The 27,717-nt window shown below is 44.6% G+C and overlaps 1 protein-coding gene across 5 annotated transcripts; it reads right to left on the bottom strand.

Moving 5' to 3' along the window:
• Positions 1 to 173: 173 nt before the first annotated feature.
• LOC115008257 (adhesion G protein-coupled receptor L1) lies at positions 174 to 27,671 on the bottom strand. Of its 5 annotated transcripts, none has more exons than XM_029431741.1 (26): positions 26,826 to 27,670; positions 18,306 to 18,425; positions 15,546 to 15,759; positions 14,887 to 14,996; positions 14,150 to 14,164; positions 12,653 to 12,860; positions 11,974 to 12,238; positions 11,542 to 11,881; positions 11,175 to 11,468; positions 9,996 to 10,099; positions 9,684 to 9,869; positions 9,539 to 9,577; positions 9,143 to 9,323; positions 8,924 to 9,046; positions 8,183 to 8,400; positions 7,896 to 8,069; positions 6,892 to 7,104; positions 6,531 to 6,751; positions 6,246 to 6,312; positions 6,064 to 6,152; positions 5,245 to 5,413; positions 5,011 to 5,160; positions 4,803 to 4,899; positions 4,369 to 4,479; positions 3,679 to 3,702; positions 174 to 3,368 (listed from the first exon to the last, which is right to left on the bottom strand). In XM_029431741.1, exons 2-26 carry the CDS (start codon positions 18,373 to 18,375, stop codon positions 1,372 to 1,374), a joined length of 5,679 nt encoding a protein of 1,892 aa, XP_029287601.1. In that variant the 5' UTR covers positions 18,376 to 18,425; positions 26,826 to 27,670; the 3' UTR covers positions 174 to 1,371. The 5 variants fall into 5 exon arrangements, with proteins under 5 accessions (XP_029287601.1, XP_029287610.1, XP_029287628.1 ...); XM_029431750.1 differs by having other exon boundaries at positions 3,679 to 3,699; XM_029431768.1 differs by lacking the exon at positions 3,679 to 3,702.
• Positions 27,672 to 27,717: the final 46 nt, after the last annotated feature.

Here is a 27,717-nt window from a genome sequence, read left to right as displayed (position 1 = left end):
TGTGTCTCTTTGCAGCTGTTTAGTATCTATTTGTAGTATAGTGTAGTAGTTGTTTATGTCTCTATGTAGTCGTTTTATGTTTATTTGTGGTCATTTTGAGTCTCTTCCTAGTCAGTACATTTATGAGTTGAAGGCCGGGGGGGTGGGGGGCTGCTCAGTAAACCATCCATTAGTGAAGTAAAAGTACTTTATGTACAGTACAGTATCTGAGTAAACATATTTAGTTACATTCAACCACTGTCTGTTACAGTATTTTTAATCTTTTTATTTGTCTGATTCAGTCTTTCTCTTCAATATATGCATCAACAGTCTCTCATCCCCCCACTTTTCCACCGTGGATATTGTCCTCCTTGTTGAGAAACCCTCCCTCTCTCTGTACATCCATACAAAGAGAAAGACAGTAACATTTATTTCACATGTTTACTTGAACTTCAATAGCAATACAAGACAATCAGAACACTTGAGGTCGATATGTACAAGGATCTCAGGGGGTTGCAGAAAAGTTCTGAGGTTTCATATGATCTCTGGCTCTGGAGTCAAGAGTTCTGTTGCTATGACAAACTCCATGGCAACGAGTTCCATCACCGACAGTTTGTGGCAGGTAGAGGGAGGGGCGGCGGGGGGCGGAGGGGCGGCGGGGGGCGGAGGTTTTGGTCTTGATGTGAAATGGGATTGGTCAAGAGTTCAAAATCAGTAGGAGGGGATTTGTGTAAGAGGCGCCCCAGTTGATATTGATAAAATGCTTCACTGTGATACATTAATTATACAAGAATGATGTATATACACACACTCACACACATTCATCCTTACACACACGCATGCTCATCAAGCTACACACGCACTCTCGCACACTCACTCATACACACTTCAGCACTTTCCTCCTACAGTATGTAGCCTTGTAAAGCCACTATAAAGTCATGCACATGTTCTTTGAAAGGATTTTTTGGCAATACACAAGTGCTTCTTTGACACACTGTTTGCTTGCTACAGGAAAGGGCGACACCCAGACTACGAACCAATAGAAACTTAGACGATGGGCCAATAAGGATAAGCACCAATGAGACGGGAAGACACAGCAGGGTTTCAGGATAAGAGAGGATGAGGAGAGGAAGTGGAGGAGGAAGAGTTTTAAATGGATCACAGTCATAGAAAAGTAACAAAACATGAAAAGGGGTAAGTCTCGTGGTGATCGGGAGATAGAAGCAGGGAGGAGCCATCACTGTCATCATCATTACCTTCAGCACCCATCATCGCTATCCTCTTTAATATCATAATTATCGAAATTTCCATCAGTTTGATCATCATTATTTGGTATTATCCCCATCTTCTGCATCATCCCTGGTTTCTATGCCCCGATCACCACCGCCCTAGTCACAGGCTGGTCACCCGCTGCATCTGTCCGTCGTCTCCCTCCGAGGTGGGCTCTGCTGTGTACACTGCTTCTCCATTGGATGCCAGCGGCGGCTGGTAGAAGGTCTGCAGGTGATTGGGCCGGGGGCCAAGCGGGGGTCGTCCAAGGCTGTAGGGTAGTTCCAGGGCGGGCCGCTGGGGCTGGCCAGTGGGGCTGACCTCTTCTGGACCTTCAGGGCTGCTGTCGGGGTACGAGAGGGTCGGAGGGGAGGTGCGGGTGTAGAAGCGAGGAGGGGAGCTGCTTCGGCTGTACACCTGGGGGGAGTGGCGGGAGTAGAGATTGTTTGGAGGCGAGTTATTGTCTCGAGGAACGAAGATATTTGTCGGGGGAGAGCTTCGGGGGAAGATACCCAGTGGAGGCGAGCGTCGCTCTCCGGGGTAGAGCGGGGAGGGGTTTGAATCTCGGGCGTAGATAGGAGAGGAGTCAGGGTCAAGGTCAAGGTCAGGAGTCAAAGGCAGAGAAAAACTGTCAGAATCCTCTCGTTCGCCGTGGTATCGAAGAGATCCTCTGTCTTTCCCTCTTTTCTTCCCGTCGAGACCGCCATCTTTGCTGTCGAATAGGAAAGATTCCTCCCTGTCTATATCCATCCCTCCTCTCCACACATCCAGCACTCGGTCCTTCTGCTTCTCATTCTCTCGTTCAATCCCTGCTCTCCATCCATCTCTGTCCTTCAAAAACAAGGATTCATCCTTCTCTCTGTCGATCCCGCCCCTCCATCCGTCAATCGTAAAATCTTTCTTCTGAGTTATAAAAGTCTCTTCCTGGTCTGTCTCTGATCCTCCCCGCCACACCTCCATCCTTCCCCCTCTCTTCTCCAGCATATCCTCCCTCCCTCTCTCCGCCCCAGCTCTCCACTCGTCCATCTCTCCGTCTCTCGTCTGGGCGGAATAAGACTCGTCCCTCCCTCTCTCAGTTCCTCCCCTCCATTCGTCCATCATTTCTTCTCTTTTTAAGAGAAATGTCTCGTCCTTCTCTCTGTCCTGGCAACCTCTCCATGTCTCCACGCCGGCCTCCCTTTGCTTCATCAGCAATGGCTCCTCCAGAGCCTTGTACAAGGGCTCAGACTCCTGTGGGGGAGGGGGAGGAGGAGGAGGGAGGGGCCTGTCCCGGTAACGCTCCCTGTCTCTCTCCCTGTCTCTCTCCCTGTCTCTCTCCCTGTCTCTTTCTGTCCCTCCGTTTGGCTCCACTGTCCCGCGGTGGCGTGACAGAGTACCAGGTGTGCGGCTGAGGGTGGAGTAAGGCCGTGCCTGAACATCAGGGGGGCGCGCTTGCTGCCTGTCCTGGAGCCCGCGGCGACTCAGAGTTCCTTGCAACGACCTGTCCCCGTCTTTAAGCAGCTCACGGGACTCATGGTCTCCAGGAACTCGTGAGTGGGACCAGCCATCTTGTAAGCGCGGCGTTGTGGCAAGATCTTGTCCACGTGTTGTGGAATGTGTCTCAGCGTCTTGTGTGTGGTGCCGCGTATGCGCCCAGCCCTCTTGCGCATTGGGGCGTGTGTTTGGCTGCATGGTGGAAGCCCATCCGTCTTGGCTTGGCTGTGCGTGTCGAGTCAAAGTGGCAGTGTGCGTGAGAGCCGCCCTGTCAAGGTGGTGAGGCCTCGCCAGGCTTCCGTAGCGCTCAGGAGGAACAGGCATGGCGGCCGAGGGTCTGAGGTTGCTCTGCACCAGCTCTGAGATGATCATCTTTTCCAGCGCCGCGGCATCAGACAGGTTATGACGCATTCCAGTGCCGCTGCCCAGATCTGCGGCCCCGTGGGGGGTGAGGAGGGCGGGGGAGATGTCATCACCTCCTATCCCAACTCCTCCTTCCCGCAGAAGGTCAGTGCTGCCCACCACTCCAGCTCGGGACCCGGGTGTGGTTCCCAGCCCGTGCAGCGTGAAGCTGTTGGGGGTGTAGCCGCCATTGAGACAGACACTGTCCAACCCACAGGACTCCTGGCTCTGGGACACACCACCCTCTGTTGGAAGAAACAGGAAGATGAAATTACCAAACATGGATACCATCAAAGATTTACATCCAGAGATGTACATGAGTGAACGTATGAATGAATGAGCAGAGTTTAGGGGTCATGTGCCTATTGAGATTTGGATATTAACAATATTCTTTGATGAAATGTTCGGTTATGCAGCCACATGAGAGAGATGTATGTTATGTATTCATGGTGTATGAATTATCACTGTGTGCAAATGTTGCACAGATAGTCTTTTAATTGCACAAGGAAGTGGCGCTCAATGATTCGAGTGAGCACAATAAAGAAGAGCTCATACTCTGCTTGTTTCTGAAGGTTCCTACTGGTCCACGTTATGACAAAGAGACAGAGAGGGAAAGTGTCAAAAAACATTTAAAAGACAAACATTTCAAGGTCAAAGAAACGGAACACCACACAAGTATAAAACTAAAACATTTCAGCTTTTAATTCCAAACATTCAGACTGTACAGAAAAATAAAAATGACAAACTGTACTGGGCAAAAGTCTGAGGCCACTCAGGGAAATTCAGGAGCTTAAGTGGAGCCATTAGTGTCTCATCACAGATATATAGTTATCGGCATTTATAAGTAATGTATGCTACTATCGGCAAGGAACAGGAAATTCCTGTAAAGTAATGTATAAGCTAATTTAGAAAACTGTCACCATTACAGTTTATTTATGAGAGAGCACTTACAAGTTTTGTAAGTGCTCTGCTCTGTACATATCATGGTCACAAATCTTGAATAACAAAAAATTCTAATTGATGTAATAAACGTAAATTTGCAGATATATCATTTCAGAATAATTTAGTTTTTGGATATTCTACGATATTGATATCTGTATTGTCCGCATTTTTAAATGTGGCGTAAGAGTTTTGCAGGGTAAAAGGACAGTAAAAGATACCAACATAAAGAGAGACAGTGAGTAAGCTGTGTAGAAAACGTAGACTCAAAATCAGGAAGAATCACAACGTTGCGATGAAACATACCTGTGGAGGTGAAGGGTTGGTTGTATCCCTGCGCCAGCATCGTGTCATAAGGAGAAGCTCCAGCATGAGTCTGCAACACTGGATTTGTAAGGAAGTGGTTACCCAAAGCAGCTGAGGAGAGAGGGTGACAAATAAATATAACATTCTTGAACAACAGAGGAAAACGAAAGCCCTCAGAGGTCAGTGAGAAAATAATTAGTCTGATTTCAATTGTTTCTTCTCCTGTGTATATGACTTAAATCAGATGGATCTTTTTCCATCTGTTTGACAGTCAACATTTCTTTAAAGGAATTGAAGGATTATCCTGATCTGTATTTGTTCATTTGTTCAAGTCATAAACATAAAAAAATCACCAGATTGTTTGATTCTCACTTGATTCTCTGGGCTTCCATAGAAAAGGCAACGCTGACATTTAAAAGAAAAAAAACCTTTACCCCGGTTGAGAGTCGGTGTATTGTTAACGTCTGCAGCGATGAAAGACGATTCAGTCTGTCTGCGAACAGTGTCGTTCCACATCCTCCTGATACGACTCTGGAACAGAAATATTCCACACAAGGTCAAACTGACTCAGACGCAGCGAGACAAAGAGAGACAAAGAGACAAAGAGCTAGAGACTCAGAGGAACAGTGTGTTGTAATGTACCTGTCTGTTAGCTGTAGCTCTCCGACTCTGGCTGCTGGTGTAGCGGCTATTGGACCGCAGGGCAGCTCCCTTCACCGAGTCCGGAGAGCTAGAAGAAGAAGTGGCGCAGCACTGCGAGAGGCGCAGACATCGGCCATAGTCCTTCTGACCCTACACGGAATTCAAATGTGTTACTGTTTGGTCACAAATGATGATGTAACAGAGTCCTGCAGTTACACAATGACAGAAACAGACCTTCCTGGCAAGGGTGCAGTGCAGTATGGTGATGAGGAGGCCCTGGGCGGTGTTGAGGGAGGAGAAGAGGTAAGCCAGGATGAGAGACGGAGCACACAGGAACATCAGGCCTGAGGACCAGGTGACGCTCTGCAGGAAGAGCAGCGTCAGGGAGCCCACCGCCCACGCCCTGAAAATCACATTTTATTTCAACAAGAGTTCACTCTCCTAAATCTGTTAGAATGCTTTTCTAATTCGATTGTTCAGGTCATCGAGTTTTAAATAGCAGAGAGAAGGTTTAACCGTTCTTCTACTTTACAGGGCAGCTCAACCAGGGGCACACAGAGAGCTTGTGTGTGTGTGACTAATATCAATGTCAACCAAGTCCAAGAACAGCTTGCACACATCCACATATATCAGAATGCCAATGTTGTTGTACAACCACTATTGTTTAGCTCTCCTTTTTTGCTTTGTTCAATGCAATGTTCCCTCTCTATCTTTCGTTTATGCAGCGTAGCTACGGTTTGACCTTCACTTTCTCATAATGCACAGATAACAAACTGTCTCCAGCTAAATATACATACATTTTCAAACTCATTTTTATAGTTTTGTTTCAATTTTTACATCTGGTTTAATCAGGTTTTGGGCCACTGAACAGTATTGTAAAACAATATATATATATAAAAGATGAACATTATAATAATATTACAGAATAAATGCAACAGGAAGGTAAGGAGTTTGTTGTTATCAACCTGTTTCACTTGTGACTGTGTGAATGAAACACAATGAGCGCTACACATAATCACCGGCAGCAGATCAGCATCAGACACTGTAAATTACCTCAGGTTGTCATGGCGACTGGAGTCTGGCTTCAGAGCAGCAGTGCTGTGCATCTTAAGTAAGGTCATCACCAGGACAACCAGGTTCAACTGAGGCCAAAGATGACAAACAACAAACATCGTTTCACATGTATTCATGTGTAATGAATCTACATGATGTCGTTACACATTGATGACTCTCACCGTGATGACGACACCAACTGGTCCAAGGAAACTCCAGATGAAGTTATTGTCTGTTCGTAGCCAGCATCTGCACGCACGCACGCACACACACGCACACACACACACACACACACACACACACACACACACACACACACACACACACACACACAAATCACAGTAAACTATCAACCTCCAAAACAACCAAGTCATTCTGTGAGCTGACTCGGGATATACAGGTGTAGGAAAGTAACGGTCCCCATCCAAAATGTGCTCACATACAAACACACAAGTTGATCAACGTACGCAGTTTTTGAGCCGTAGCCTCGGAAGTCTATCGCTGCGGACACGGCCACCACCAGCCCAGGAATAGAGTAGCCACACAGGTAGAAATACTTTCTCCTGGAGTTACGTCCTTCGAATACCTCCCGCTGCAGCAAGTACAGCTCCACCCCCTCCAGACACAACCAGCAAAACACTGAGAGCAGCGAGAAGTGCAGCAGGCCAGCAATGATGGAGCACACAACCTGCACATTTAGATGGAGAAGAAGGAATGTTTTAAAAAATGCTACCTTAAGGGGAGACACTCAGACACTCCAGGTTATTAGGGTAAACATTTTATCTAATAAAATGCTTTTAAATTCAACAGTAATGTCCGAGCACTCACCGTGTATTGCGTCTTGTTGGCACCAACAAGGAAGAGCAGTTCAGTGATGAGCAGGTTGGCCCACAGGTTGCAGTGGATGGTGCTGTGGTCTGTGTGCCAGGGTGCCCCCTGGCAGCACAAGGTGGTAAGACAGGTGGCCAAACACACCAGCGCTACAGAGATGCCAACCCAGGAAACCACATAGACGAGAAGCTCTTCCACACCGACCCCGAACTGGGAAAGAGACGCAGAGAGATTATTAAAGTGATCCTAAAGAGTACACGTGTAGGAACAGCTGCAGATGCAGGTTTGTGATAGATATATTTTGCTCGTGTGTCTTTGCCTCTGGTTGCGTGTCCCTGTGTGTTACATAACATATATTCAAATGAATAACATCACACCCAACAAAGAGAACATCTTGCACAGAAACACTTAATTCAATTTCATGGCAGGACATAATAGCCCGCAGCATTTATCACTCTCTCTCTCTCTCTCTCTCTCGCTCTTACAGCTACGACCCATAATTATCACCCCCTCTGTGTTTGATTTTTCAACAACATTTTGGAAAGAACGGTGAGGGTGAAGTCCAACTGTGCTACAGCAAATGGGTGCATAAAGGTGAAGCCTTTGTTGGCTGAGGATGGAGCTGGATTTATGATTTGAAAGTTTTGCATATGCTCAACTGAAAATAAGTAGTAGTGGCAGTAATAATGTGTAACACGTGCCATTCATACATATGCACAAATGCTAAATGCAGGGAGGGGGTGGAACTTGTGCATGTCTGTTTTAAGTGCTATGTGAATATTAATTAAATATTTGTAAAATGAAACATACAGACGTCTCATAGGTTGTATCGGGTGAGTGAGTGACATTTTGCTACACTATCATTGTCCCTCTGTACTGTATGAGCGAAGCTGCATGCAATTCAAAGAAAAAACACACTGTAGCTTAAATGTGCTTTCAGTCTGTGGTGAAGGTGAATTAAACACTGTTACGTGTTGTTTTTAGTGGTGTGCGTTACTTACAGCAGGTTGCTGATACGTCATGAGGACGGCATAGCTGGACAGGTGGTTGCAGGCGCAGGTAGTGTGTGTGTTGTTGGTGTGCAACAGGCGGCAGCCCTGCGTAGACCACCTGCCACTCCCAGAAACACCTGTTCCGTTCCAGAAAGAGCAATTGGGGCCGAAGTGGTTCTCCAGCTGTGGAGACAAACACACACCAAACACAAAGGATACTTAGAGACCAGATTCTGCACAAAAGGTCAACGCTCATTCTCAGCATTGTTTTGAAGTAAGCTGATTTCCAAACAGACCTGCAGGTGCCTGAGGGTGAAGATCACAGGCTCGGAGAGGTACACTCTGTTGGATCCTCTGTGCACAGAGGCAGAGATGACATGGGAGTTGACTACCAGGCTCCTACGCATGGCCTCCGATCCCTGGCCCAGCCCCAATCCGAGCCGCAGAGTGGAGTTCTGGGTGGTCAGGAAGGAGCCCAGGTTCTTATACAGTGAGAGGACCAGCTTCACCTGGCCTGCAGAGGAGAGGCGGACATAGTGAAGAGCACATTCAACAAGAGACAGTTAGACTTCTTACAGTTTATGATGTTTGGGTTTTTGGTATGTGAAGAAAAACTAGTATTTCTTCCACAGCCTGTTACTTGTCCCACCTATAGCATACTTGCCAACCAAAATCTGGGACTGGGACTTTTAAAGAATTAAAATAACAAAATAATAAGTATACTGCAACAGTATTTTTATGTTATATACTTTCCATTTTAATTATCAGTAAAGAATACAGAATAATTCACCCCTCTGGCATGAATTTGATGGTATAATCGTCATATATCAGATATTCATCAATTGTATTCAATGTTTGCCCCTGCGCCTGTCTGTACACGCCACTGGAAACTGGGAGAGGGCAAAGCAAAACGAGAGTCTCCCAAGAAAATCGGGTGGTTTGGCAAGTGTGCTATCTGGCTTAACAACCTAGGCCTATGTACTTTATAATGCTGATCTGTCACTGTATGAAATGTTGATTAGGTGTGTGTCACATACCATTGTTGCTGTACTGTTGCAGAGCCAGTGATGATATCTGCAAGATGCTGTCGCTGTCGTAGGAGTGAGGGAAAGTCAGGTCTTGTATGTCTGCCTCTGTGTTTAGTACATACACCTCCAGATCTGTGCACACACAGGAACAGACACAACAGCTTAGACACGCTGGCAATCTCCACAACAACATGTAGAGCAAAAGAAAGAGCGAGAGAGAGCACGTACCAACATTTGCTGCCCTGTCACTGAAGCGGCCTTCATAGAGATTGTTAGCCAATAGAAATGCTCCTTTCTCTACTGCGTCTAACAGCAGTGATGCTGAGCGTGACTGGTCGACGTTGCCCATGTCCGCCCAGGACACCAGAGCCTCAGGACCCAACAGGTTATCAACTGTCTGAACGACCGCCTGACAGAGACAAAGACAGAAAGTGTTTAATTCTTTCTACTGATTATCTATTTATCTGTCTGTCTGTCTGTCCGTCTGTCTTCTGTCTGTCTGTCTGTCTGTCTGTCCGTCCGTCTGTCTGTCTGTCCGTCTGTCTGTCTTTCTGTCTTTCTGTCTGTCTGTCTGTCTGTCCGTCCGTCTGTCTGTCTGTCCGTCTGTCTGTCTGTCTGTCTTACCTGAACATAAGCTCGGCATGTGCGCTCCCTCTTCTGCAGCTGAAAAGAAAAAAAACATCTATTGTTAGATTCATCATCACTGACATTTCTGCTCTCTTTTCCAGGAAAGGTCAAGTACACTTCTGCACCAACAGGAACAATTTACCTTGTTGTAATTGCGTGCCGCTGACTCTTTATTAGCCGGTCTCAAGGCCTGGAGCTGGGAGTCCAGGATATCCAATAGTTGTTCAATTAGCCTGACGGACATGCTGACATCACCGGCGTAGATCCGCCCCCGGGTCAGGTTGACCAACTCCCCAGCGATGTTTGCCGCATTCTCTCCACTCTTAATCTGGAGTGAGGCGGGGGTGTTTGTAATGTCAAACATTTTGACATTTGAGAGAGAACTGGCTTTAGTGCGTTGACTCAGCATGTGTGTGTGTGTATGTGTTTGTGTGTTTGTTCGTGTATGACTAACCTTCTGTGCAATTTGGCTGACCCAGGGAGAGGTGCAGTTGGAAAGGTCAGGTCCTCTGGAGCTCCAGCCCACTGGAGACTGCATGCACTGATAGGAAGCAATACCTGCAGAGACAGACAGGATGAAACAGACTGTCCAAAGAGAAAGAACAGCTCATGTTTTACACGACCTGAGGTGCTTTGCCACTCCTGTTTCTCCTTGCACATGAAAGATACATGTCCATGCATCTTTCACCCTTGCATGCAGCCCAAAAAGCCTTACAATATTTACACTACTAGTAGCAGATAAAATAATCAAATGTGTTGTCTAAGAACTGTCACTTGAATAAATATGAATGTCTTCAATAACTAATGAAAGACACGGCTGTCAATGAAATTAGTTTATTTGAATTTATCCATGATATAAACTGAAAAAACATTCCTAAAAACATGAGCTGCATATACCTCTGACAAAGTTCAGCAATGGATGCTAAGGGTTTAGTTTGTATTAATGTAAGTTGTTTACAGAAGTATAATAAGGGGAAGAAACCCACATATAACATATACTTTTATGAAGTTATGGCTGATGTGTTAGCAATTTCAAAACAGTTGTTTGCACACCATAGCGTCTCAGTGACAGGTGTGTAGGATCAAAAACTATTGGAGACTTGGAGAGAAAATTAAAGTGAAGTGTGAACAAAAAAGCTTCCTATTTACACATCCAGCAAGAAGCAACATTAGCATCGTGTTTAAGTCCACACGATTTATCCTTTTCTCTCTGTTTTGGTATTCATAATAAAGTAAATAAATAATAATAAATAAATACATTTGATTAAATTTATTCATAAGACAACCCCCGTGTCCAGCTATAAACATGGTTTTATATTAGATTATTCCCCGGTGAAATCCTCACCTTTGTGCTATAACCATGTCCAAGGTAATATGCAACACAGGCTTATCTACATAATCTGCATAACAGCTTTGGGTCAGAGGGAGCGCTGGGCTGAGGAAGACAGCTGCATAGCGAGAGGAAGAGTTGACAAACCCAGCTTCTCTTGACACTATAACCTCTTTCTTCCTCTCTCTCTCATCTGAGGTTCAAAGAGGGGACATCCGACTACATTTCAAAGGGAAACAAGATACAGACACACACACACTCTACACACAGACTGGCATGCTCACATCTGAACACCACACCTACCCAGTGACCCTTTGGGGCAGGGCCTCTCCACCGTCTCTCCCTTCAGCGTGGGCGGCCACTGCACCCCTCGTGCAACCCGGCCCTCGCACCCCCCCACCTGACCGGGGCCCCCGGGAGCCATGGGGACACGCAGAGGTGGACGTGGGGTCAGAGGGACCATGGCTGTGATCGGCCGCTGGTCAAAGGGTCCTCGGTTGATGACCCCAATTGGGTGAGAGGCCGACGGTCGCACTGGGGTCAATGCGACAGTTGCCGTGTAGGAGCGGACGGTCGTCATCAGAGAGGAGAGCGGACCTGGAGGGACGCAAACACTGTTGATTCTACATCACTATGTCCACAAATACACAAGTGCACTTGTTCCACAAACCTTTAGTGGGCGGTGGCGGTGTAAACTGCAGCGGGTATCTCAGCACGTAGTAGTTATTCCACACATATAGCTGGTTGTCTCTGGGGTTGTAGTCTATGGAGGAGATGTACTGGTAAGGGTTGGGGAATGGTATTTGAACGGGCAGCTCTTGTCCACGGCTGGTGTCGTAGGCATAAACCACCATGTCGCTGCCGACTCGGCCGTCTGCTTGCCCCTCGTCATCCTGGAAGACGGAGCGTACGGCGTAGAGCACGCCACAGGCCATGAAGGCGTTGCTCGCACCACGCTTGTCGAAGCCGGTGGCCCACGTACCCTCGAAGCGCAGGGTGTACGGGTTCACCTGTAAATAAATAAAAGACATGGGAAGATGAGAGAACCCTGCTCTCTTTTCTCTTTACAATCATCGATCTGTTTTCCTTCTTCCTGTTGTACCTGGCTGACCACGATGCGTCCATTATTGGCTTCAGTAGAGTAGATCACCCAAAGGCCGTTCTCGTCCACCGCCAGATCAATGTCTGACTTCCCTCCCCAGCGGTAAGGCGAGGTGTCGTGGTAGTTGGCATTGACCACCACTGCCTCGCCGCTCTTGATACGTGTCCGCAGGTCATATTTGACCAGGTTGCGCGTTCGCTCCTTGTTGTAAAACACGGCGCCGTCATACACCACAAAGCCTGTACCGTCGACGCGGCTAGGCAACCTAAGATAGAAAATTATGAAATACATGCGAATTTACATTATTAATATTAGGATGTAATTAATAACTAATTAGGAAAAGAAAGATAAAGGCCCTAAAACCTTTTCTCAATCAGCTTCTTATCATCCTACAGGTCGTACATCAACACGCAGTTTTCTGTTAATTTAAAACAGTTTTTCAGGGGCTTTAATCTCTATTTTGGAAAGTAAATGTAGCTTTATTCCCATTTTGATTGTATTACACTGAATGTAAAATTAGCGCAGAATAATAATAATTTTAATTTTATATTAAACCTTTAAGGTTTTCTTTAGATGAATTGATTAATCGTTATTTACATTTCCAAAATGCCAATAATAAGGGTCCAGAGCCTAAGTTCACATCTTCAGCATTACATAGTACACAGTACACACGACTCACTTATAGGTGGTGGTGACTCTGTTCTGGCGGTAGTCGTCCCAGGAGGCGTACTCGTACAGCACTTCTGTCCTATATGGCGTCCACGGCATGACGTACAGCCTGTCGCCAGCCTGCAGCGGGTCCTTACACCACGCCCCCGACTGATGCTCCGCCTCCAGGAGAGAGGAGGCCGGCTGGATGCTGAGCAGCGAGCCGGGACACACGAAAACTGGAAGAGGGGAGTTAGGAAGGGAAGACAGCAGGATGTGTGAAAAAAGAGGAAGAGGGAAGTGGAAGAAGGGAAGAAAGGGAGAGAAAAGAGTGGGAAGATAGCGGAGGCAGGTGCGGGGAGAAAATGGTTTGATGCATGAAAAATGGATCGAATTAGATGCAGTTGATGCAGCAAGAAGAAGAAAAAAGAATGAAGAGAAAAAGAGAGAGGTATTTAAAACACCTGTGCTGATCTCTAGAGGCAGGCAACAGAAGAGACGTAAACGTGTTGAAAATCACACACTGTTAGCGTGTGTGTGTGGTGAGTAATACAACAGGGACACTGCAATGAAAGGTGTGTGAGTGTGTTTATGTGCTTTGTGCATGTGTGTGTGTGTGTGTGTGTGTGTGTGTGTGTGTGTGGGTTAGTGCAAAAAGAGTGAAAAAGAGTGTGAGGTAGAATCAGGGACGCAGAAGGCGGTGCTAAATTTTGCCTTGAAGTGAATGAGAGGGCAGGTTAGTTTACGCCGAGCACAACGATTGGTCCACCCACATGTCAATAACTGTATGAACACATATGCATACTGTACAGTCTCACACTGGCATGCAAATAGGCATGCACACACACTCACACACAGAAGCAGTGCTTGGTAAGCACACATCCAGAAGGATATACAATCACACACATTTTGTCTTATTTTTCCTATGAAGATAAATAAGGGGCTCTTCCTATAGGGAAGAAAAGGGAAAATAAGCATGAAGAGGATGATCAGACAAGTAGGAAGGAATGATTGGAAGGAACGATTGGTATGAAAGAAAGAAAGAAAGAAAGAAAGAAAGAAAGAAAGAAAGAAAGGCAGGAAGGAAGGTGTTGTGTGTGAAAAGCAAATAGAGCAAAAGAGAGAAAAGGTAAGAAGAAGATTATGTTTATTTTTGTGTAAGCAGTTGTGTTTATGTTTGTGTGTGCAAAGAGAGGCCGAGGGAGGGAAATAAGAGACAGAGAGATCGACCAGGAGCAAGAGAGGCAGAAGAGGGGAAGAAACTAGAGAGAGAAAGACACAGAGAGAAGAGAGACTAGGTGCAGAACCTGGATAAAATTGGATAAAAGGACGGGTTTCAACAACAAGAGATGGATAAAATGGGGGGCAAAACATAGGAAATGAAAAAGGGGGCAACATCCAGCATGACTACGAAACAACGTCCTAGGGTAGGAGGAAGAGAGAGATGGTAAGAGAGAGGAAGAGAGGAGAGAAAAGAGGGGGGTCGGGGGTAAGGAGAGATCAAGATGCTACAATGTTTTGTCTTTACCTTTTTGGTCCACTTCTACTCAAGCATAGGAAAAAAAGAGGGAGAGAAAGAAAGAGAAGTCAGAGGGTGAAAGAAGGGAAGTAAAGAAAAGCAAGAAAGCAAGCAAGAGAGAAAGAAAGAAAGAAAAAAAGAAAGAAAGAAAGAATTGCACAGATAAAGACTTTGGAACTCATTCTCACCACAAACTTTATAGTTCACATAAAAGAAAGAAGAAGCACAAAAGAGACCCAAGCATAACTCCCCTCCTCTCCTCTCCTCTCCTCTCCTCTCCCTCCCCGCCCCCCATCCTCCCCCTTTCCCCTCCCTCCACCTCCCCCGATCTCTCGTCCCCTCAATCAGGCTCCTGTGGAGAAAAGAGAGCAACTCCTGTGGCGTGAATCTGAAAAAGAAAACACACGCCGCATGCACGCAAGTGCATACGAGCACTCTCGCACACACATACAGAAGACATACGGTATGCAAACGTCCTACAGTTTCCCTCTCTGCACTTTCTCCATCCAACTTTCGATTTGTAAAATCACACACACAAACACACACTCCCTGAGAAAAAAAAAACGTTTCTATCCATCAATCTCGCGGGGATACAGTCGACATCAGAGGTAATAAGAACAACACAATGCAGCTAAATGCAATGCACAAAAATAGGTTAAATCTCACATGCACATAGTTGTGTTTAATCATGTTTGTGCATTTATGCATGTGTGTGTTTATGTGTGTTTATATAAATGAATACTCACTGTAAGGGACACACTCGTACTGGATCTCCAGGTACTTGTATGTTCCAGGACAGGGGTCTGGGAAGACGTCGACCCCTGCGACCACCACACACTGAGTCCTGTTGTTACACCTGGAGGAAGAGTGAAAGGGGTGACACAAAGAGAAAACAAAGAAGGGAGGGAGAGTGATTAACAGACAGGAAAGGGGAATCAAAGGACACTCCATTTGTCTTCTCTCTCTCTCTCTCTCTCTCTCTCTCTCTCTCTCTCTCTCTCTCTCTCTCTCTCTCTCTCTCTCTCTCTCTCTCTCTCTCTCTCTCTCTCTCTCTCTCGCTGAATATTGATCAATTCTTCTAGGAAAACACTGCTGAGTACACAGCTAATGGTGCATCCAGGCACTCAGACTCAGCCGGAGAGATTACTGCACTCGCACGTACACACGGCTCACAAAACGAGTATTGGCTTTGTCTAACGTTTCTTCTGACATGAATCCACACGTATGTCGAAGAGCAGCGCACACATACTGTATGTACGAAACAGTAGATGCGCTCATTGATTGGTTTAACTGCTTCCAAAATGTTTGCACATACTCAAATGGCACAATAGTGACATTCTAATTTGCATCTTTGCTGTATGATTTAAGCTCTGACACAAGATGTGTAATCCCAGCACATACACACCTCTGGGCCATAATCTTGAGCGCGTCAGGGAGGTAACACTGTGTGTTCTCCATCTGGAAGGGGTCTGCGTCACAGATCTTGTCATCGGTGCGTCCATAGTTGGCGGTCTCCACCATAACCACGTCACTTCCTGGACATCGCAGCTCTATAGGGTAACCCTCGCACGCCAGCTCCCTGCGCAGCAGCCCAAACGGCATGGCGGCCCGGGACATAGCTGCTCATGAGGGGTGGAGGTGGGCAAGACGGGGTGAGGGGTAAGATGAGGCAGAGTGTAAAGGGTGGAGGTAGGAAGAAAAGAAGAAAGGTTTTATTGTAAAGTACAATTAGCATTGACTTTGTTCTCAGACTGCAGTGATCTGCAATGCAGTTGACAGAAATCCTTGTGAAATTCTGTCTTAGACAGGAAACAAGGGAATAATGTGACTTAGTATTGCGCTTCCATATAGTTGTAGGACTCACAAGAGACACATTTTTACAAGACTAAGGCCTCGATCAAACAAAGCACATTTTAGCAGCCTGCAGCGGCATTTTTAAATAGTTTTCAATGAGAGTGAGGCGTTTTGCTTGCTGCTTTTGCGTTGCTGAGCGCTTCAAGTTTTTCAGCTCTATGTGCCTCACGTTTTTGCAGGAGCGCCTTAAAAGCCCCAAGTTGAAAAGACTTTAACTAAGAGCTGAAGAAATGTCCGAAGTCATCAGAGTTTTTCCCATCGTCTATATTGAGAGGCCTTCTGTAGGCTATGTTCCTGGGTACCCGGAGCTTTATGACTTTACTGAGCGTAGATACCGTGATCTGAACCAAATACAGCAGCCTGGAGGTAAATTAGTGCGGTAGAATTATCAAGATTTTGGGTAGGTTGTTTTCATTAATTTAAACTATACTATTAACTATTGGGTAGTGTACAGTTCATGGTTTTTGTTAAGCTAACATTAGCACTCAAATGTTAATAATAACACATCCAGAGGTTATTGAGACATTTCACTGAAAACCACAAAAGTGAAGCTCATGTCACTTGATCACCAAAGTCAGTAGGATTCATCCTCTGGGGATCATGAAGGGCTGCCCAATATTTAAAGGCAGTCTATCCATTAGTTGTTGAGTAACAGTCACTAGCATGGCTAAACAAATGGTCAGAGTCTGAGATATCTTGACTTTTAGTCCCTGTCTTTTATAAATGTGTAGCTTGAATGCCTGAATTGAGATAACCCTGATGATATCATCTTTCATCATTTTTTTCAGACTTTAGAAAGATCCAGAAGCACAGAAAACAACAGTTTTCACATGCTAAGTAGTACTCCCAATGGTGATTACACAAATATGCATTTGTAGAATGGATGAGTTCCCTTTAAATACTGTTCCGGGTACATTTTGAACATTGATTTAGCACTCGACCCCTGCTTTATATTACAGGAGCAATCCCTGATGAAGAAAAAGTGGTGGCAAAATAAGCTAATTTTATCTTGGTTCAAACCACTGCTGGCCACCCTGCATCGGTGGCAAGGTCAATGAAAGTGGATGATGAATGATTGATGAATGAAAGAAATAGAGCAAAACCTCATGAAAAACATATTTTTAAACCTGTGGGCCAATGTAATTACTTATTGTGTGAAGCTGTACTGATTTAATCATGAATTTGGTTAAAACTATCATCTGCTCTCCAGTTTATTTCTGGAGATTCATCTCTATGTGGATGCACATGATGCCATGATTTATATATTCTTATGTTTGTTAGCCAAACTGTGAATAGTTTGTTTTCTCCCCGACAAAGCAGCTGTGTTTAATTAAAATGTACACAACTATAAATAAACACTTTGTTCCAAAAATGATCCATGGATTTAATTAGCAATGAGCAGGTATGTTGATACACACTCATATAGTTTCCCAATTAAAACAAGTATCATTTAAACACCATACTCTGGTTACCTGACTCTAAACATGCCGATACCTGCACTTGATGTAAGCAAAACACATGTTTCTTTAAAATGAAGACGTGTGGAATGATTCCCAGATGCAAACAGAGTGTGTTCTCCGCGGTGACACCTGCATGTGATGTGATGCGCGGGCACATCACAATGTATGGTGTCGTAACGTCAGTGGGAGAATAAAGCTTATACTACTGCCTGTCACATCCTGGTAAACACAAATTGACAGGAATAAGATTTTAGTATTATTTGTATTCATTCTTTTGAAGGTTGGATTTCACTCTGTCACATTTTTCTGTGTGTGCGTAAACTCACCTGCCTGCCATATTAATCCGTGTAAACCAGGGTTATTGGAGAAAATCACATTACTATTATCTTAATCCGGTTGTTCACATTATTCTAAGTATCATGTGCACATGAAAAGGTGTTTGCTGCTTCAGGATTAAACCCACATTTAAAGCGAACACATATGTGTGATCAGTATGCTGCTGGTGTTCTGTCACTGTCCGTGGTGCTGAATGACTGATTGTTTATTAACTAGGAGCTACCGGCGTCTGCTGAAGAAATTCACTTTGGCAAGCTGCACACTTCAAATGTTCTGGTGAGCTTTTCTTTATGTAGGTCACAAGATGACTTTGCCTTTTGTTTTTTACAGGCAGTGGGCTGAGTTCCACTTTTCGACTTTGCCAAACAATGACTTATACTAGAGTCACGCATCTACGTAGCACTGGCATCATCCATGTCATTCCTTTTCAAATTTGTTTTGTGATTCATCCTGTTGATTGCTGTGTGAGAATCGACACCTCAACATGATACTACCCTCAGCGCCGTGAAGATTACCTTGGCCGGAGGGGGCGACGTGAGCCAGAGTGAGCACACACACCCCCAGGAACCACAGGGACACAGCCATGCTGGGCAGGAAGAGTTAGGACGTCACACCACCAGCCGCGTAAGGAGAGCCTGGGGAGGAAACAGTACAAGTGTGAGATTGATTGATCAGTTTCTGTGTGTGTGTGTGTGTGTGTGTGTGTGTGTGTGTGTGTGTGTGTGTGTGTGTGTGTGTGTGTGTGTGTGTGTGTGTGTGCGTGTGTGTGTGTGTGCGTGCGTGTGTGTGTGTGCGTGTGTGTGTGTTTGTGTGTGTTAGATGGTCTAAAACACACACTGACAGTGAAAGAGTGCATGTGACAAAACAGAGCTAGGGTGGGAGGGGGACAGAATAATACAGAGACAAACAGAGAGGAGAGAGAAATAGATAAGAATTGAGCATTCGGTGCAGCGAAAAGTCCTCAATCTGCTGTTACCATGGTGATAGCACGGTGCAGTCTGAGGGAGCGAGAGATGGATGTGCTGGGTGTGTGTATCGGTGCGGGTATGTGAGTGGAAGCACACGCATGTGAGTACGTGTTTTAAGTCCGTAATTAGGTAGGAGCAACAGTGGCCACTGACCCATAAAATAGTCTTAATCTTTCTATCCTCACACACACACACACAGACAGACAGACAGAAGAGAGGGCTTGGCTTGGCTTGGCTTAGGCCACTTTTCAGTAATCCTAAATAAATGATGTTGAGGAGACGATCTCTTCCCCAGCAGGGGTAACGAGGTAAACAGCTGACTGAGGGCGCAGGTGATCAGAGGTTGATGCTGTGCGGTGGAGTTTTACGAGGGAACATACGGGATGCAGGCGGACGAGACACAAGAGAACAACAGTAATATGACTCCTTAATATAGACTGAACTGTTGGCCCTGGACAGAAGGGAGGATGGAGGCTGAATCGCATCATGCACAACATTACATTTATTATTTTTTTCCTGCGTAGCATTTCAATCTGCTGCTGCAGAGTGTGCACGGTCTCCAGTGTTTGCCTGTGCATGTGTGTGTTTGTCTGTTCGCGCGCGTGTGTGTGTGTGTGTGTGTGTGCGTGTGTGTGTGTGTGTGTGTGTGTGTGTGTGTGTGCGTGTGATCAGATACATATGTGTGCTTGCCTGTGTTTGTGACTTGCTTTTCTCTCCGTCTTCTTGTTAGGTAATGATGGCAGACAGATTTAGGTCACTCCTCAACAAATGTCCAACATGCATTCAAAGACTTGTACAGGGCACACACACACAATTACACACGTACACATACACACACGCACACACACACAATTACACACATACACACACACGCACATGCACACGCACACACACACACATCCACACACACACGCACACACACACACACACACACACACAGACACACACACACACACACACACACACACACACACACACACACACACACACACACACACACACACACACAGAGACACACATACGAAAGAGAAGAGAGACCTCTGCCTTCTTTAGGTCCACTGAACCAACAACACTGTAATAAACGCCTCAGGACCAACGTGATACACACACACACACACACACACACACACACACACACACACACACACACACACACACTCACACACACACACACACTCACACACACACACACTAAACATAAACATAAAAGACTCTCTAGAATGAGAACCTCTCTGGTTTTCATCACATACACACACGCACAAGCTACGTCTCATCTCATCTAAAACCCTTATGGCAGCATGTTCTTTTGCTTGCAACCCCCCCGCTCTCCTGCTCTCTCTCTCTCTCACACACACACACACACACACACACACACACACACACACACACACACACACACACACACACACACACCCTTAAGTGTTGATGCAGAGTAAGTAGAGCAAGGACACTGATGGGCCTTGACAAAGCCACACACCCAGTCCCCCTGTTCGCAGCACCATGCTCCCTGCCTGCAACCAAAATCGGGCCCCGGGCCACCGGCCGGCCTACTTGGAGGAGCAGCAGTCTCTAAGTGAGAGCGTGTGAGTAGTACTCACAACCAGCAGCACATACAGTACACACAGAGAAACTGCATTTATGTGCATGTACCTAACAGTGTTTACAGAACATTTATTAGCAACTATATTGAAAATAAATCCCTCTCCTTTCTAGCCCCGTTAGATAGCTTTAAGGTTGTCAAAAGCACCTTATTCCCATCCGTCTGTAACAGCTTGTTACAACTCTTCATGAAGTGAAATATTCAGACACAAGACTCCATCTTTTTTTATGGCTCCATCATTTAATCAACATGAATATTCCGCATAGCTTGTGCATAAATTTACACAAATGTGTCAGAAGTTCAGCCTGTTGTATTTGGTATCTTTGGAATCTTTGGGACGTCTGCTAGAATTTAAAATCAAGTAAGTTGGGTTTGATCTGTGTTCGGCTTCAGGGTGTTAAATTCATCAAGCAAAAATGGCAAATTTGCTGCTTCCAGCTTCTCAAATGTGAGAATTTGCTGCTTGTTTCTGTTTTAAATCAATGTCAATTTATTATCTTTGGGTTTTGGACGAGGGCTGGGCAATATATGAATTTTATATCGATATCGTAACAAGACACCAGATATTGTCTCAGATTGTGGATATCATAATATGGCATAATTGTTGTCATTTCCTGGTTTTAAGACTGCATTACAGTAAAGTGATGTAATATTACTTATGATTATTTATCAGAAATCTCATTGTGTGAATATTTTATGAAAGCCTTGATAGTTAACATTAATCTTTACATGCAGCCCTTAGTGGCAGAGATGTCAAACAGAGACAGAAACAAAGAGTCTGGTAAATGAATCCTGTGTGGTTTGACTCCAAACTTTAAATAAGAAATAAGAAAGAACATTGACTGATTTACTGTTGTGGGAAGCAAACAATACCTGAAAGCCATTTAAATCAGACTGATGTGAAATTATGCCACAGAGATTTACACTGTTGAAGGCAGACGCCATAAAATCAACAGAGAGAGAGAGAGAGAGAGAGAGATAGAGAGAGATAGCATAGAGAGAGGAGAGGAGATAGAGAGGAGACAGAGAGAGAGAGAAGAGCAGAGAGAGGGGACGAGAGAGAGAGAGAAAGAGAGAGAGAGACGAAGAGAGAAGCGAGAGAGTAACCTCCCCCCTTTTGGGACAGAGAGCTTCAGTGCTGAGGGCAGGATCACTATGAAGCACCAAAGTGACAAAACAGCCTTGTAGTGTTATGTTCCTAATGAAGAATGTGTGTGCGTGTGTGTGTGTGTGTGTGTGTGAGAGAGAGAGAGAGAGAGAGAGAGAGAGAGAGAGAGAGAGGAGAGAGAGAGAGAGAGAGATGAGGGACAGACGGAGAGATTACACTTCCGACAGCACAGTGAAGGCAAAAGCTTTTTTGGCTGAAATACTTTTTTAATAACAACTATGTCAAAAATGTTCTTGTCGCCGTCAATAATATTTTAAGGCTTAAGAGAGGATTTTAAAACACACTACAGTGCCCTCTGTGACTGCGAGCCTGTTTCAGACCATTGACCTCTACAGCTCCCAGAGGGCTGAGGCCTACTCACCGCAGTCAAAGCCACTTACAGGGTTTTAGAGCCTGTATGTTTGTCTGGTCGATGCATGACTCTGGGGAATGGAGGTGTCGCCCTGTGTCAATCATTCTCTTGTTGCAGGCAAAAAACACAAGCGATGCTCAGAGCCAAGTTACGAGCATTACGCGGTACCTGCACTGCACGTTGGACACCCCCGAGAGCGTTAGGGTTTATACTGCATTAAAAGGAATGGGAGTACATTTCTTGCAGATGTAGCCAGATCATGTTTTCAAAGTAATTTTCAAAGTCATCCACTGTTTTTTTAACCACCAGGTTTCACATAATATCTGTGTAATGCTAACAAATTTAAACATAGATAATGACATTTAAAATATGGATGGCCAATCAGGCCAAAAACCGTCCTTTGCTTCCCATAAAATTCTACATGTGTGTATCTACATCAGTTTCATGGGGGAATTGAGTCTCTTTTAAAGACAGCAGGAAGGTTGATTAAACATTAATAAGTTTCCTCACATATTTATCAAGATCGTAATCTTGCCCTGAGCACCCCCTCTCTGACTTAAAAGCACGCCGTGTATTATTGCCCTATAAGCACTTTCTGGGTATATGAGACTTTCAGGACCCTCTGGTCATTTATCACTGTTTTGTTTTTACCTCATCACCATACAGCATGACGCAGAACAGTCAACTCAACGCAGGGAAAACAACCCGCAAGACTACAGAGTGATCCTGACGGATAGGTTCAGAGTTTCTGTTTAAGATTCTCAGCGGTAGGAACCAACCTTAACCTGATAAGGCACATTAATTACATTTAACTGGGACTTTGTCCATGTGAGGTGTCCATGTTTGTTGGTTGGTTTTTCAGGCACTCCTTATCATTCAGTGCCAAGTCTGATATATCAGAGCTTTCTGAAAAAATAAATGTTCTCAGTGGTAATTACAATTTGGGTGTTGACTAGGAATGCAACAATTAGTGAATTGTCAGAAAATCTGCAACTACTTTGATAATCAATAACAAAATGACAAACAACGTTTGCTGGCTTGAGCTTCTAAAATGTGAGGATTTGACTTTGTTGTACATGATAGTAAAATGAATATCTTTGGGTTTCGGTTTATTGGTAAGTGTAAACAATAAATCTAAAGACGTCAAAACATCAAAACAAATGTTCAATTCATTGACTTTACCACATGTAATGCAACTTCATACCTGCTTCACAATCAAAGTATTAAAGTATGATGGAAAGCCAGTAGAGGCGATTGTTAATACTCTCAAATGTATTAAATGAACACGTCCTGACCCGAATAAGGGGCAGAACATGGATTGATGTACTAACCAATGAAAAATGTTCAGCTTTAGCCAAGATTTACACTTCAGTGCAGGAGCTTCCTGTAGCTGGCCGTAGTGACAGTGTTTGCTTCAGTTCATGGTGCTGAATGAACGTCTCTTACACGCTCGTGCTGGTGTACCGATGCAGAGGCTCGTTAACTAGACCCAGTCACCAGAAACCTTTTCTTACAGTCGGAGTTGTACCAATTAAGTGACTTTCTTCCAAAAAAGCTTTGTCTTTTTATGACAAAATGACCTCTTTGTGTTGACTGCTGAAGCCTCAGTAATAGCTTCATCTGAACTTTAAAATGCATTTTTTTCCCAGAAGGAGGACTGTAGATTCTGTTTTCCATCTCTTAAATTGGAGTCACGCTACAATAGGATCTTGTCAGTATGGACAGAAATAGAGTTGGTAAGAGATTTTGCCTCACTAAGTATATCTCTCCTCTAAGTGTATTTGGCTATTGTGGGCAACACTTGCAAATCAAAGAGCAGAACTGCTTTTAGGAAATATTGGATTAACTGAAAAAAGATATTCCTGTCTGTTTATTTCATCCATAAGATGATTTTACAGATGCACTATATTGCATTCTATATTAATAGCATAATGTAAAATAATATCTTATGTGATTTCTCCATGTGGCCCACCTCCACACAGGAGGCACAATAACAATAACAATTTTAATGTGCGTATGGGCATGTAAATATGGTGATACTGTAAGACACGTTTAAATAAATGTGATTCATCCTTTAAAAATAGCACACTGTGTTACTGTGATTAACCCCCACATATTGCTCATAGTTTTCACAATAAAACAGCAGGGAAATGCTAAAGTAAAGGTCAAAAAGATGTTGTAGTTCCTGGAAAATGTTAATTCCAATATGTAAAGTGACCGGGAACCAAATGTCTTGGGGTTGATTAAATATTCATAATGGATTGCTAATGTTAAACACATGACACATGTTTGTAGTTACGCATGAACAGTTTAATGCTGCACGAATGTCATGGAGAGTTCGAGAATTTAGCATAAAAGGGTAGTGTACGTGAGCTTTTTCTGATCTTATTGTAAGTATAATATAAGAATGTGTCAGAGCATTCAGAAAAGTACAAACGTGTACAGTATTTCGAGCAGTTACGACCTTGAGCATCGTCTGTTGTACTGCATGTCCTGTCCTGCCTCTAAATGTGATTTGTTTGTCAGCATAACCTGTTACTATAATATGAGCTGTTTCAACAAGACAAAGTCCTGGATAAAGAACAGGATTATGATCTTGAAGGGTGACTGAAATTCATGGTTACAAAAACTGCTTCGGCTTTCTCTGAAATCATTGACGGAGGAGGTGTGATCCAGCAGCTTTCGTTTGCAGGACGGCAGCAGAGGCTAGAGCATGTCATTACGTTTAGGCTAAAGGACCGTATATACCGTGAGATGACAGGAATGTGTCTCCCTAAGGATTATCCCATAATCCCTTGAATATATGCAGTAGTTTTAAACCACCATAGTTGACCAAAAGCAGATATTGCTGTCTGGTTATTTTATGACGTATATGGTTTACTTCTGTACCTGATGAAGAGCCAATTTGGGTGCCAAACGCTGTACTGAATTTTTTTTAAGAGTGTGTTTTGCTCACTGATTGCCTGGTTATTTTATCCAAACAGTTCCTCAATTTCAGAAAATGTACTGTCGCATGATATGTACCAATATCATATAATTCTAAACATTTAGTAATATAATGTTTTAAAAATATGAATATTTGTGCTCTTAGAGATATTTTGCAGACAAGATTTTGAGAAAGAAAAAGAAAATATGCACATGATGGTTCATTTTCTACGACAGTCTGATGAACTCAGATTATTGTATCTGAACTGCAATGCTGCCACCAGTCCCAGGAAAACACAAATATAAGATCTACAGCAGAATTACAGCAATTAGTCGATTTTAGGAAAATCAATTTGCACCCATTTTGATTAGTGATTATTACTCATTTCAATCATTTTCAAAGCAAAAATGCCAAAATTCAACTGATTCAATGCTTTTCTTTGACATATGATTTTTCTTGTCCCATATCGTGAATGTTTTTTATTAAACAAAACATACAACTTGACGTCACCTTGAGCTCTGGGAAACATTTGTTCAAATTTTATTCATTCATTGACGGTTAATCAGCCAATACATTTTTGCGCATTTAATAATTTAATTATTAGCTACAGCCTTACAATATTGTATTAAGTGAAATCCAGCTGATGTCTGATCTCATAGCACGATATTAATATTACACTGATAAATCCGCCCCCAGCTCTGCACAGACCTGCGTACACGCACAGGCAGAGAGACTGAATCAGGGTGTCTAACTGATGCAATGACACACGATAGGAACCTGAGTGAGGTGGTCCAGCAGAAAAGACACAAATAAAGAGCGTTTTACAAGTCAAATCCATGCGACTTGTGTGTGTGTGCATTTGTGCGTGTCTGAGTGGTTTAAGCAAATCAATTTGCTTTTTTTTTTCCTCAGTGGTTGATGTAAATGATCCCTACATGGAAAGAAACCTTGCTGCCTCTGTACACACACACACGCACAAACGCACACACACACACACACACACACACACACACACACCACACAAAAAGGTGAGTCACCTTGTTAAAATGTGAGTTCTTTAACATTTCTACATATAAATCAGTTCAGATCAATCATCCTACACAAGCGATACCTTCACACACACTCAAGGTTACAAATCAGATATTCATTCTGACAGAAGAGCCACTGAGACTTCTTTCTCCTCTCATCCCTCTTCCTCCGTCCTTCCCTAAGTGTTCCTCCTTGTCTCCTTTTCTCCTATGCCTCTCTCTCTGTTTTCTCTTCCTCACGGTCGCTCCTGCCTGCCTCCCTGGCCTCCTCCACTGACCCAGTCCTCTCATCCCCTCTGAAATATTGATAATGGACTCTTACTCGGCCTGCGCTCTCTTCCTTCTCTGTCTCTTTTCTCCCTGTGTTCCCATCTGTGGTGAATCAGCAAACCAAGGCAGCAAAAAATTCAAACCAAAACCTTGCAATTATTCCCCTTTGTGTGTGTGTGTGTGTGTGTGTGTGTGTGTGTGTGTGTGTGTGTGTGTGTGTGTGTGTGTGTGTGTTTACACTACTTTTCAATGCACCAGTACCAGACCCTGCAATGAGGGAGTGTGATGTGTGTGCGAGTGTAATGAACATAATTCAGCCCACTCGTGACTGACCCCTCAGTGTGGGACACCCTGAGTCATTACACTATTTTCTCCCTGCACTCCTGCAGGACCAAGAGGAGGCTAATCACGTGACCATGAATATTTCACAACACCCATGCCTCACACTCCTATACTACTGACCCAGCTTTAATGGCAGCAAGCAGTATGAGGGCCTGCATCAGATCCCTGTCTGTCCCTCAGTGAGCAAATGGCCCCTGACAGCAGCAGCAAAGGAGCGGGGCACCTCTGCTGTCTTCTCAGGAATTGATCATGTATGTGCTCGTGTGCGTGTAGAGAGAGAGAGAGAGAGAGAGAGAGAGAGAGAGAGAGAGAGAGAGAGAGAGAGAGAGAGAGTGATATGAGGGGCGGGGTGCATCCTCATAGCCTATATCCATATCTTACCGTCAATCCTCCGGTTTCCCTCCTCCTCCTCCTCCTCCTCCTCGCTCACTGCGTCTCCCGCATCCCGTCTCTCCGCGCCCTCGTGCACCCACTGTACTCTCCTCCCTTTCTCCCGCTCCGCTCTGCCCGATGCATGAAAAACACAAAAAATGCAATGGGGAAAATGGTGCTGGGCTATACGGCAGTCATTAGCGCGATGTGTCCGACAACAACTGGGCGTCCTCCGCCTGCGATCAGTGTCCTGTGTGGGGCTCCGCTCGGCTGGACCTCACACCCTCCCTCCGTCCTGTCGAGGCTCGATGTCTTCCCCGCTGTGCTGTGTGACTGTGCGTCACGTTGGTATCATAATTCCCACGGGTTTCATGCTCAGAGACGGTGCGGGCTGCAGGCCTTATAGCTCCGATTGGATGAGGGAAGTAGTAAGAAATACGCGATCACACGCGAAAACAATAATTAGGCGCAAATGAATGCACAGAGCCGAGCTGCTCTGTCTCCCTCCGTCGATTTCTAAAGCACTTCAAGTCCAGTCGTCGTATGTCATTGTTGATAATATTACATCCTTGCATTTATTGGGAAATAACGTCGACGCGATGACAGCCGCTTTGCATATCCTTGAAGAATCGTGATGAGGCGCAGCAGCACACGAGGACGGAAATGTTGGAAATATCAGGCTTTAGAAAAAAAAACTAAAAAACAAAGGCAGGAATCGTAATAAAAAATGATGGCGTGATAAAAAGCATAAAGACAACAGCTGGATAGGAGAGATCAGGTTTTCAGCTCCTGGCCTCGCCTTGCATCCGTCCTTCTCTCTTCTTCTTCTCCTGACGCTCTCTCTCTCTGTCTATCTCTCTCTCTCTCTCTCTCTCTCTCTCTCTCTCTCTCTCTCTCTCTC

The sequence above is a fragment of the Cottoperca gobio genome, chromosome 1, assembly GCF_900634415.1.
Source record: "Cottoperca gobio chromosome 1, fCotGob3.1, whole genome shotgun sequence".
Classification (NCBI taxonomy): Eukaryota; Metazoa; Chordata; class Actinopteri; order Perciformes; family Bovichtidae; genus Cottoperca; species Cottoperca gobio.
Note: the sequence above shows the minus strand (reverse complement) of the source record. Positions and strands in the feature narration are given on the sequence as shown.

Bases quoted from the DNA above. Each gene is read 5' to 3' on its own strand.
- LOC115008257 (XM_029431741.1), bottom strand. From the start codon at position 18,375: ATGGCTGTGTCCCTGTGGTTCCTGGGGGTGTGTGTGCTCACTCTGGCT. The intron at 3,703-4,368 runs GTATGTTTCATC...AACGTGGACCAG, and splicing joins CCAACCCTTCACCTCCACAG to TAGGAACCTTCAGAAACAAG. The intron at 3,369-3,678 runs GTATGAGCTCTT...TTCTTCCAACAG, and splicing joins AACCTTCAGAAACAAGCAGA to AGGGTGGTGTGTCCCAGAGC.